At 35.2% G+C, this 12,647-nt stretch overlaps 1 protein-coding gene across 7 annotated transcripts in view; it reads right to left on the reverse strand.

Annotated features, from left to right (window-relative positions):
- Positions 1 to 553: 553 nt before the first annotated feature.
- The window catches only part of LOC135107039 (uncharacterized), a 16,645-nt gene continuing 4,551 nt past the window's right edge, over positions 554 to 12,647 (reverse strand). For all 7 annotated transcript variants that reach the window (XM_064016621.1, XM_064016619.1, XM_064016625.1 and 4 more), the window contains 8 exons: positions 11,806 to 11,916; positions 9,841 to 9,962; positions 8,862 to 8,997; positions 8,562 to 8,755; positions 6,946 to 6,998; positions 5,263 to 5,454; positions 3,407 to 3,509; positions 554 to 2,133 (listed from right to left, as the gene is read on the reverse strand). In XM_064016621.1, coding sequence (XP_063872691.1) covers positions 2,027 to 2,133; positions 3,407 to 3,509; positions 5,263 to 5,454; positions 6,946 to 6,998; positions 8,562 to 8,755; positions 8,862 to 8,997; positions 9,841 to 9,962; positions 11,806 to 11,916 — 1,018 coding nt within the window. In that variant the 3' untranslated portion in view covers positions 554 to 2,026. The remainder of the gene's footprint in view (positions 2,134 to 3,406; positions 3,510 to 5,262; positions 5,455 to 6,945; positions 6,999 to 8,561; positions 8,756 to 8,861; positions 8,998 to 9,840; positions 9,963 to 11,805; positions 11,917 to 12,647) is intronic.

Raw genomic sequence — 12,647 nt, forward strand, 5'->3', positions numbered from 1 at the left:
CCTGGAGTTAATAGTCAGCTCATGACGAGCTCGAAAGTTCAGCAAACGTAATTAACCACCCAGGTAATACATCTCATCCTATCCTTCCAATATTGTTATTGCTTATCTCATGCGTGATTCATTTTCAGAGTAATGGCAAAGTTTGAAGTGCGGTGATTTGTACTGTGAACCCTTGAGCCATGGTGTCTGTATAAAAATGGTTCACTACGGTACGTATTTGAGAAGTTAGAATAGTCGCATTTTACGATTCTATCGTGAACAACAGTAAAAGTACACACAGTAGGCATTCTTCATAAGCCTACCTTTATAAGGATTCGAGTCGATACTCTTGTTGATTCACTTCCATCGGACTCCACCGCCTGGCATGTTAAAGGTCAAAAGGACGAACGATTGGGACTCGCCCAAAACTAATTAATAATTTTCAGATTTATAGTACTATTCGCATTTGGCAAATTTCAGTTTTGGTTATGGTTTGGCAAAAAATAATTAAATTACCAAAAGGACTACTATACCTACTAAATTTATCCATGTGGTTGCAAAATAATACAAAACATAATACAAAAATATTTTAATCAACAAGAAACAAAATAAAAAACAATAAAATCTAAAAGTAGTCCTAATATAACTGATATAATATATAAACGCTTGTAACCCAAAGGGTACAAACTAAGAGTAACTACAAAGAATACACACACAACACACAAAAAAAAGTAGTAGCAAGATTACAAACGAAATGGAATAAACAAAATTTAATATGGTATACATGCCATACTTATTATAGTTTTTTTTTTAGTTTTACTGCAACAATAAATTATTAAATTAAATTCTTTTCAAAATAATGCCACATCTTACCTGTAGGAACTGTTACCTTTACAGAATTAAACTGATAAACAATTGTTGGTAATATAAGTTAATTGTTTGCCCTAATGGAAGCTGCAGGTTACACACGTGAACCTATAGTACATACTTGAATCTTCTTCAAGAAAGTTACTATATAAAACTTGACTCAGATTCCTACTGTCTGCCATTCACATACACTTAAGTACATACTTACTCCTATTCTCATTCACTCTCCACTTCCTCTTTTCCCACATCCTTCCAAACTTATCAACAAGTTACTCCAAAATATCCTTTTAGAAAGCAGCAGCAACAGTGGTGATGGTGGTGGTGATGTTTGTAGTAGTAGTGGCAGTAGCAGTAGTACTGTAGTAGTAGTAGTAGTAGTAGTAGTAGTAGTAGTAGTAGTAGTAGTAGTAGTAGTAGTAGTAGTAGTAGTAGTAGTAGTAGTAGTAGTAGTAGTAGGAAGAAACACTAATATATAGATATTAGGTTATTATTATTGATATTATATTGATTATTATTGATATTATATTGATAATATAGATATCAGGTTGACATCCTCTTGAAAAGAGGTAGCCAAGGTAATACTACAACTGAAATTAACACATAGGAAATGTTTTCTATCTGCTTATATTGCCAAGCACTTATTTACATACTTATTTACTATTCTATTCATCTGTTCATTCTTAATCCACTCATTCATTCATACTTTAAATTATGGTTATAATCTTTCTTACTTAATGCACCAAAAACATTTTCATTCTTCTATAGATTATGTAAGCAGTGGATTGTTGCCCACTACAAGATTACAGCACTAACACACCTTTCTATACTGGCCAAGAACATAATGGAATTTACATTTAGAATACCTGAGATATGAAAAGGAATTTTATATGAAAACTGAAACTTCAGTGAGTAGGTACAGCTTACAGGATTCAGAGATTGACAACTGGCATCAAGATGCTTCAATGTAGGTGCCCATTCCTTATTCCCAAAATCTGACCTATTATTACTTATTCATCTAACTACCATCCTCTGCCCTTTCTTCATTCTCTGTTAGTCTGCATACATGAAAATTTTTTTTTTTCCCTAATCAAACAATCATAATCTATTTTCACTGATACAAACCAAAACATTTCCAGATGAGTGGTGTGAAAATGATACACATACATGCTGGTCCTATGTCTTATACCTTCCAACGTGGATCCTCATTAGGCTTCACTACAGAGCCTGTAAGCCTTGCTTCTTCAGCAGCAAATGCTAACAGATGTGTTTGTAAGGACACTTTTGGGCCTGCAATGAAAAAAATAATTAGAAATTAAACTTGAATGCCACTACTTGTTGGATATTAAAGAATTTCAGTTTCACATTTTAACCAAGAATCACTGAGTATAGTATTTCTTACTGTAAGTGGCCAATATACAGTAGTACCATGTGCACACTACAATGCTAGGAACAGATCCCTTCTCTTTTCTTATAAAATAACACTGCAGCTGACCTTGAAGTGATAATACTAAAATTGTACATATAAGTCAATAGTCATTATTACCCACTTCAACACATGTCCTACCCTCTTTAGGCATTTCAATGAAACACAAAGGAAATTATCTGAAGATGGGATAACGTGACTGTCAGAGGTATTCACCAAGGATCAAACCTCAGGAAACAGGAGTCCAACACTTAACCAATCAGGCCAAAGCATGAATGGATTTCAGTCAGCCTTGACTGTCAGGTCAATACACATCTTCAACTTTCCACTTAGTGACTTTATGGTGTTTCAATTTCTCCTTATGAACGAACAGCAGACTAGACTCCATTTTGTATCAGGCCCAAACAAGCTCCTTCAAAAGGAATGTGGGGGCAATCCCCACTCACCGACATAGAGACATATATATTACATGAGTACCATTACACTATATATATTGCTTAATGGAAGTCTTTACTGAAATACTGAGAAAATGAACTAAAAACCCATGGAAGGTATTTGACAGAGATCAAACTTCTGGCAGGACACTCCCATAAATATGAGTCTGACACCTTCCCGATCATACTTGGATGACCACCAAAGCCTGAGTGAATTCTGACTGCCCTTGAATGTCATGTCACTAAACACATGCTCTACTATTTGCATGAAAACTTTTCACTTCCTTAAACAACCACCTAGCATACAATATAGAAGAGAAAATACAAAAGATGGAAAATACATTGACATAAAAGACAACAACCCTCACTTCTGGATAAGACCAGCCATCATCAGTCTTTAACACAACTTCTTATCCCATCCATGCAAAAAGTTTAAAATTAACAGTTCAAGGACACATCCTAGTCTTATTCCTAAATTAATAAATAGTTGAGTACAGCATTCTCAGTCTTAAGCAGACTTCATTTAGTTACAAAATATAAAGAGAGGAGATTCATTACAACTGAAATGAGAATGTTATTTTACACCACATTTTTTTTCATATTGTATATAAGAATGCCATTTTTGCATACAGAATGGGATGTAAAAGCAAACACATTCTCTCCAGTATGGAAAGAGCTGGTGGAAAATGGGAATAATAAATACCTGTGACAATACAATGACTGTCATCATGGGCAACAGCTTCAACAAATGCCTTCATCATGAAAAAGTCTGCTCCACCATGACCCCAGCCAGTTGCTTCTTCATTCTATGGAAGAAAAACCAATTCCATGAATGTTGTATTATGTATCAATTTCCTAAAAAAGCAAACAATGTTTGTGTGTGTGTGTGTGTGTGTGTTTACACAGCTGTATTTTACAGGGCTGCAGATAAACTCATCAAGGCCCATCTCCATATCAGTTTTTATCCAAGTGTTCTGATGAATGACTCTACAAAGTAACTAAATACAGCAAGAGATTTTACAACACAGTTAGTCTGAAAATTAATATGAAGAAAAACAAAAGTGATGTTCAATTATGAAATGATGAAATGCCCATGGAGATGCATTTCATTTAAAGTCTATATTATAAAAAGAGAGTTTTTGGTAAATAAAGCAGTGCCATGAACAGTAATCTTCTACTACTACAAAAGATCAGAATTTTTTATTACGAAAGCCTTGGAACAAAAACTTCAGAGCATCTGAAGGAAAATGAAGATAATACTTGGGATAACATGGAGACTCATAAAGATAACATTATGGATTAGTGATCAGAAGAAAATAAAAAGGCATTCTAACTACAATTTAAAAGAAAAATTAACATAGGCAAGACATATAATAATGTGTCAAGACACATAATAGATCAACAAATAAAATACAGGAAGATTCCAATGATTTTTTTGACCCATGTCAAAAAAAGTTTTCAAGCAAAAACATATGATACTAATGCAACAAATTTATATATATTACAGAACACTCTTTATAAAGCCACCTGAAAGAAAACAGCAAACCAAGAAAATGATTTCATATTAATCAAACACATAACATGTGCATGACACACACCAATGTGTAGTTAATGCATCAGAGAAGATAACTCACTCACCACTCTTGTGTCTCTTAACCATTTCTACCTTCTTTGTGAATGCTATTGGTACTCTAGCTCACTTAGCCTTACTGCTAGGACTCACACCAGAACTCACTGGCCACTTGTGAGGCAACGTTAGCACTTGAGAGGCAAAATAAGGTAAATCTATACACCACATGGTCAGTCACACACACACTCAACACCACACCAAAGACAGTGAATGAAAGAACACGCCAGCAGTAACACTGTAACACATCTAAGCACTGATCAGTCACATAAAGCACTGTACGCTGTACTTGTACTGTATTGTAAATATGCTTGCAAGCAAAATGATGATAGAGTACAAGTATAATAATGAGCAGTAAGACAGTAAGAGTGGGAGTCTGAAAGACACCAAGTTCAGTTTAAAAGAGGACTGGCTTGGGGAATGAATGGTAGGTAGAAGACAAGGAAGGGGTGTGCAGTTGTCTTCCAGCACTCACAAACTCATCTCTGCACTCCTTAATCATCATACATCACCATACAACCTAGATGTGTTAGCTAGAGGGTGCAGGAAGGCACACATTTTAAACTTTGTAATTTTACTCACCTCAGACTAAAGCTTATATCATCAAACTTTTGCACTCATATAAAGAAAACAGTCACTAATTTACACATTTTGGATCATTGATTTCTTGTATAAAGGGACCTCCCTGTGATGGAATGGCAATCTATAGATGGCAGAGGAAGGCAGGATTTACAAAGAACTGAGGTGGCCTGGAATAGACACATAGGTGACAGAGACTGAATGAAGATTGGGAGAGCCATTTTGACCTGCACTGGATTCAGAGGCTGAAAATGAAGATGATAATGATGTTGATGATGATGATGATGATTATGATGATGATGATGATGATGATGATGGTGATGATGATGATGATAGCTGTCTGACTGACTGACCTCTTCACAATGATGGACTTTCAAGGTCTTGGTTGCAAAGTCAAAATGTGTAACTTTAAGGCCTTTTGATTCATCCCAGACCAGCTGACCCATTGTACCATAAACCTCAGTCTTCCTTTGGCAGATGTGTTCACTGAAAGCCACCATGGTGAGAGATGCTGTGGCTCCATCTACGAATTCAAAGTTTACCACCTGTAAAGTCAATACATTTAATCATATCTCTGAACACCATAAAGTCTAGTGTTTACCTATAAAGTGTCCCCAAATTGAAAACTCAAGAAATGTTGCACCATATTGCCACTATTTCTTAAAGCTAAGGACAACACTTGGAAAATAACAGTATTAAGTTCCTAACCAAATCATGTACTACAGTAATTAACTTGACTTTCTGTACTATATGGTTTAATTTTCTTCTTGTCAGTAACATCACAAAGGACCAGGGGGAGTATGTTAATATGCTCATTATTTTAAAAATCAATAACCAAAACTGAAAGGACAGGGAGTTACTATATTTCTAAAATAAAACTAGCAGTTCTGTAGTATCAAGGAGTAAATGGCTGAATGGACTGCAGGTTACTTGCTTCTGACACACTGCAAAATAGTAACTTCCATTGATATTACTTTCTACACAGTGGTCCAAAAAATTCAACTTGAAATTATCTCTTTCTTATGAGACACACATACCAGTATACAACCAAGCTATACTATTTTACGAAAAGTGCTTAATTTGTTCATCAGTTTGCTTATCTACTCTTTCCACAGCTGAAAGAAAGAATTTGGAATATGGAGACTAAATCAAGTAATTCAGTGTGGAAGGTTTGAGAGCCTATACCAAAACTAATAAATTTTCAAGAATTCAGAATCTACAAAAAATTATCAGAAACAAACTCTTGGAGGGCAGTCTAGCTTGGTTCACATTGCTAGTGCCAAGATTCTAAGGCCTAACTCATGCCTCTCACTCATTCACTCAGTTGAATATCAGCTGGCTAAAAGGAATACACAGCACAGACCTCACACTCTCTTGAATGTGGTGGTTTTATCATCACCACACTCACAATAATCACCATCACATAATACCACCACAACCATCATTACCATTATTATTACCCCAGCCTCTACTATCACTACTATGATATCTGGCACCACCACCACCATCATTAATATTACTACTATTACTACTAGTACTACTACTACTACTACAACCACTTCTACTAGTACTACTACTACTACTACTACTACTACTATTATGTACTACTATTACAACAATTACTACTATTATGTACTACTATTACAACAATTACTGTTGCTGCTGTTGCTAACATCACCACCACCACATTTTATGCAGCATTGCTATATACAGATGCCTAGTAATTATATACATGAAAATGCATAAAACACTGCTGAAATCAACACTATATAGGAAGTATATGATGAATACTATTGTCTAAACATTGCCACTGCCCTTTAAAGTGAGATTTTACCATGCCTATGATAAAATGAATAAAATTAAAGGTTTTGGGTACTAAAAACAGAAAGCAAGCAGTGTTCTTCCTTCCAGCCAGACTGCTAGACTCTTCCTTTACTAAAGAAATTCTAGCATTGTCTGAATCCTAACTGGAGCTCAATTCCTGAAGAAGGTAGCAACTGAGATTTAGACAGAAACAAAAATTCTTCATTTATTACCTGATTGTCACAGACATCATTATCAGTTTCATACACACACTTTCCATATGGGCCTGAAAGGAACAGATATTTATATTATTATAGATTATAAAACCATATCTTGTGCTAGAGAATGTTATATTTTCATATTCAACACAAAATACTAGTCAAGCTTCACTGATGCTTACCATACTTCTCTTAAAGAAATCCTGTCATAAATGTACTCAGGTTGCAAGTAACCACTAAACTGAGACTAACAAAGAGAGAAAGCAACAAGTCTCCTAATCTAAGTCAACATAAACACTATATGAGGTGCCTAGAATCACAACAGCATAAGCACCACCACAGGGCAAATGGAGTTAATGGTGCCCAGCTCCTCACCAAACCTTGCTTTGTCTTGTCATGATGAATTTACATTTTTATGATCCAGCAGTATGGTTATTTTTCTTATTATAAGAGTATATCTCCTTAACATCAGCAGGTGAGGAGCCAGGCACCATTAACTCCATTTCCCCCACGGTGGTGCTTATGCTGTTGTGATTCTAGATGCCTCATATGAAAAGCAAAGAAAAAAATGGCTATGGCAAAAAAAATAATAAAATCAATTAATTAAAAAAATTACAATCAAGCTACCTGTGAGAAATATTACTTAAAGAGCTTAAAGTATTAACTGAAACTGGTCCACTTTCACATGAATGATTAGAAGTGCCATTCATATATATATATATATATATATATATATATATATATATATATATATATATATATATATATATATATATATATATATATATATATATATATATATATATATATTCTACATAACTGTCATTTTTTCCCACAATCTATAGTGACACATGACTTGAATTCAAGGTTATACAATAATTAAGTGAAGAGATATTCTTAAAATTACACAGCGATATATCTTTTCAGTTTAAATAAATAAATGAGTTATAATCTTTTATTACTGCTATTTGCCACAGAACTGTTCAGTTAATTATTCACTGGATGTTTAAAGAAACATTCACTGCTATTCATAACCTAACCTGATCAAGAACAGCATTTAGTTTCTTTCCATGAACCATCAGAAACACATAGTAAATATTAAAAGTCTGCTAACATGCTGCAATCTTTTTTGAATACATGTAGCCTTGGTTTTTTTTTTTTTTTTTTTTTAAGATCATGTGATCTGTTGACAGTCTGCTTATAAAACCTAACAGCTTACAGGTTCTAAGATCAAGGAATCTGTGACTGAGGGAAAATGCAAAACTTGAGAAAAGTGATTATGGAAGGTTACTTGACTTATATCCAAGAGCTATTATGCTAAACTCTGTTCCCTACCCAAGAATGGCAGGGATATTACTCATAACAGTCCCTGTTAAACAAACAAACACAAGATAGTGAGGCTTCAAACATGATGATAATGCTTATCCTACTACAACTAACTTTCTCAAAACCTCTCTCAAAATCTCAAAACATTCAGTTTAATGAATACAGAAAAGAGAATTGTGTTGGTTGTGTGTTGGATGGCTGAACTGCCCAAGGTGAATACACACATAACAGCCAATAATGTTTACCAATACAAGTTCTAAAAATGAAGGCTTCATAATAACATCATTTTTTTAACTGCCACTTACCATTTTCAACAGCTTCTTTCAATTTGTGCAGGTATCCCTCAGGAGCATCTTCAATGTCACAAACAACACTCATGGGCCAGCGAGGTCTATCAGGAGCCGGGTCTAGGTAGATTTTCTTGGCTGAATATGGACATCCAGCCTCCACTTGACACTGAAGACAACGGGTTCCAGCACCTACAGGTTTCTTTTCCTTTCTGGAGTAGATATATGTTGCAAATTTCTATAGTATATTTTGCTTTGGTGAGGAACTGATTAACAAAAATAAAATCTGTCTTGGGCAAATATCTTTGTATTACTCACCTGAAATGATGCAATGATCCAAATGATGAGATCTTGACACACTCTTTATTGCCCATCCAGTAAGCAATGAGATCAACATCATGACAACATTTTGCCATCAATGAAAAAGTGCTCTTCTTTGTATTTCTCCAATTACCTGAGAAAAAAAAAAAGGGGCATTAGATTCTCTAACAGTAGAACTGTTTAAGGTTGTGGCAGTATTCATTCTTAAATACTTAGTTATTCCTTTAATCTTTGCATAAGTCATGTGGTGCACGAGATAACTTGACACAAAGCAATAACATGCACTGGTCTAACTAAAACCCTCCCTCACTCCCTTGCCAGCACATATTCTGATTGAGCATTGCCCCTGGCCTCTTCCTCCCAAAGGGTCATCTTCACCTATAACCTCTGAACACAACTAGTCAGGTTAAGCAGACAGATAGTAAGATAAGGAAGGTGATAAAAGTATAGGTGATTTCCCTTCCTCAATCACCTTAGTCTGACAGCATCATATTCTTCACCACAATAAATGTTATATCTTCCTATAATAAAAAAAATGTTACTCACATTGTTTCCAGACTCTGTGAGTGTTCTTTCTAATGTATGTATTTACAATTTTACCATAGGCCTTGGATGTGGCCATTTTGATTATAATGGTGAATAGAGAGTTGGCATTGCATGAATGGAAATCCATCCATCTTGATGATAGTACGTAAGTAAAGACAGAAGTAGAAGTGGCTGGGCATTCAGACCACATCATAGCACATATATATGACTGATGACTGTGTTTACCTTGAATTACATCTGGTAACAATTCTCAGCAACATGAACAGCAGCTACAACATGAAAGGAAACAAGCTTAAATGAACTCTTCCAGAGCAAGGATTTGAACCCAACCTCTCAGTTGTGAGCCAAGCCAGGCCATTAGTTTAACTCATCTCAAACTAAAAAAATAAATAAAAACGGAAAAATCAAGCTGGTTATCCATCCAACTTACCTCGAACAAAAGAATGAGCGAAGTGCCAAAATCCAACTGGTTCTGTGTGGTTTATGTTAACAACTTCACCAATAATGCCTGAGTTAATCAAATCTTTCAGTTTCTTTGCAGGTGGATGATATCTGTGAACAACAAATACTAAGTCACCATAAAATGACTATTCTACAAATAAGATTAATCATAATTTTATGCTTCTTAGTACAAATCCCCTCTTCTTCAATGACACTCAACTGTCACCCTCTTCTATACTGAACATTCTCAGTCTGTCCTTTTACTTATACTCTAAACTGGAAACTTCACATCTCATCTCTAGCTAAAACACCTTCTATGAAGTTAAGCGTTCTGAGACGTCTCCATCAGCTTTTCTCACCCTTTCAACTGCTAACTCTGTATAGGGGCCTTATCCATCCATGTATGGAGTATGCTTCAACTGTATGGGGGGTTCCACTCATACTGCTCTTCTTGGCAGGGTGGAGTCAAAAGCTTTTCATCTCATCAACTCCTCTCTTGTCTTCAGCCTCTTTCTCATCATTGCAGTTTTGCACCTCTTACTATCTTTTACCACTATTTTCATGCTAACTACTCTTCTGATCTTGCTGACTGCATGCCTAGCCTCCTCCCACAGCCTCGCTGCACAAGACTTTCTTCTTTCCCTCACCCCTACTCTGTCCACCTCTCTAATACAAGTTAACCAGTATTCTCAATCATTCATCCATTTCTTTAGTAAACTCTGGAACTCCCTGCCTGCTTCTGTATTTCCACCTTCCTATGACTTGAATTCCTTCAAGAGGGAAGTTTCAAGACACTTTTCTTTCAATTTTTTACTACCCTTTTTTTTGGACACTATTCAGGGACTGACATCTCAGTGGGTCTTTTTTTTTTAATTGGATTTTTGTTGCCCTTGGCCAGTGCCCCTCATACATAATAGAAAATAAATAAATACTCATGAGATACTAGTTGATAAAGGATAAATAGAAAAATTATGGACCTTTCATCACTCATGAAAATTCAATAAGGCAAAGAACACACTTTAGATGGAACATTACTGCCATCTACAGCCTATTTCCTCTTGTACTTCAAATTAAAGTACATGTATCACAAAACAGCAGTTTTTAAATCCAATATAAATTAGATATCAACAGGAATTAATATAAGTGCAGTCAACTAATATGTTGGTAAAAAAAATTATTCTCAGATAGTATAGCTGCAAGCAAAATAACATGACAACTGTCCAATATTATATGAGGCACATAAAGCCAGAGTGACATAAGCACCATAAAGAAAAAAAAGTTTTGCAATATATTCAGAATGTAATATCTCTTCATTGAATTGAGATACAAAGCTGTGTTTGGTGTCAAAATATTTGTTGATGTGTGTGTGTTCTATGTCCATCATAATGAAATTAAAGCATTCCATAATACAAATGGATGAAGGTGTTTTCTCCAAATTAATTTTGATAAATATATCACAAAATTGCATTAAATTGTATCTAGAACCCACCCGTTCTTTATTTCCATTATTCTATCATGTTTCATTCTCCTTTATTGTAATGGAATTCAAAACCATTAATATGGATATTGTTTAATGATTCTATTTATCTTATTGAACAAGATGTAAGCAATGTATATACACTCCTTAACCTGACCTGAAATGGTTTACAAGACAGGTCATCACTGGCTGGCTTTCCTACACTGTTGTGGGGGAGTTACTTCACTCTGGCACTAGCTTCTGATGGATGTGCCTCAAATATGTCATGAAGGTTCCAATGATAATTTCACTTGGATGGATCTCCAATCCTATTGTGAGGTTCATACTGACATTCTTCCCCATCATAGTAGGATGGTGAGGAAAGACAATGGAATAAAAATATTTATATTAGCTGGAATGTCACTTATGTTATTCTGGATCTGGGTGCCTCATATACGTGTGCATAATAATTTATTTCTTATATACTTTATATATTACCTCAGAACATGACAAACAGCCAGAATAACACCTGCATCTCTGCAAGCTTTATATATGGAGCGGCAATCTTCTTCTGTCACTGCCATTGGTTTTTCCAGCAAAATATGGTACCTGTAAATATGGAAGAGTGTAGTACATTCATATGATGATTGAATATTACCAACTTTATGCATTAAAGTTGAAGAACTAATCTGAGAGAGAGAGAGAGAGAGAGAGAGAGAGAGAGAGAGAGAGAGAGAGAGAGAGAGAGAGAGAGAGAGAGAGAGAGAGAGAGAGAGAGAGAGAGAGAGAGAGAGAGAGAGAGAGAGAGAGAGAGAGAGAGAGAGAGAGAGAGAGAGAGAGAGAGAGAGAGAGAGTTCATGGGGAAAATCAACACAAGTAATAGTAGTCATCACTCATACTCGATGAAGTTTGGTGTTTGCAAAATCACATTTAGCAATAAGATGGGAGTGTGACTAAAACTTGATCCTCATAAAATAATCATGACATTTGGCAGGTGCTAAAGCACATAACACATCATGTTCAGCTGATGTTCACAATGTTTGTGTAGTATAAAGCTTGAACTGCCACTCCTCTTCATCCATATAAATATTAAACAGTTAAGAGGACTTCATACAACCCTAACACAGTCCTCCTAAAAAATAAAACCACTAATTCATATTACTTCTAACATTCACAATTTTCACATAAGAAGAGAAGTTCTTTTTAACAGAATCCTGCCTAGTCCATTTAGTCTCACAATAGTTATCATGGAAGCTGATAAATCAAGGTTGTATACTATTATCTTGATTACACCTGCTGGCTAACATAGCACACAACACATCTGCTCTTCTGCATGTTGT

Source organism: Scylla paramamosain, chromosome 14, assembly GCF_035594125.1.
Source record: "Scylla paramamosain isolate STU-SP2022 chromosome 14, ASM3559412v1, whole genome shotgun sequence".
In the NCBI taxonomy this organism is placed as follows: Eukaryota; Metazoa; Arthropoda; class Malacostraca; order Decapoda; family Portunidae; genus Scylla; species Scylla paramamosain.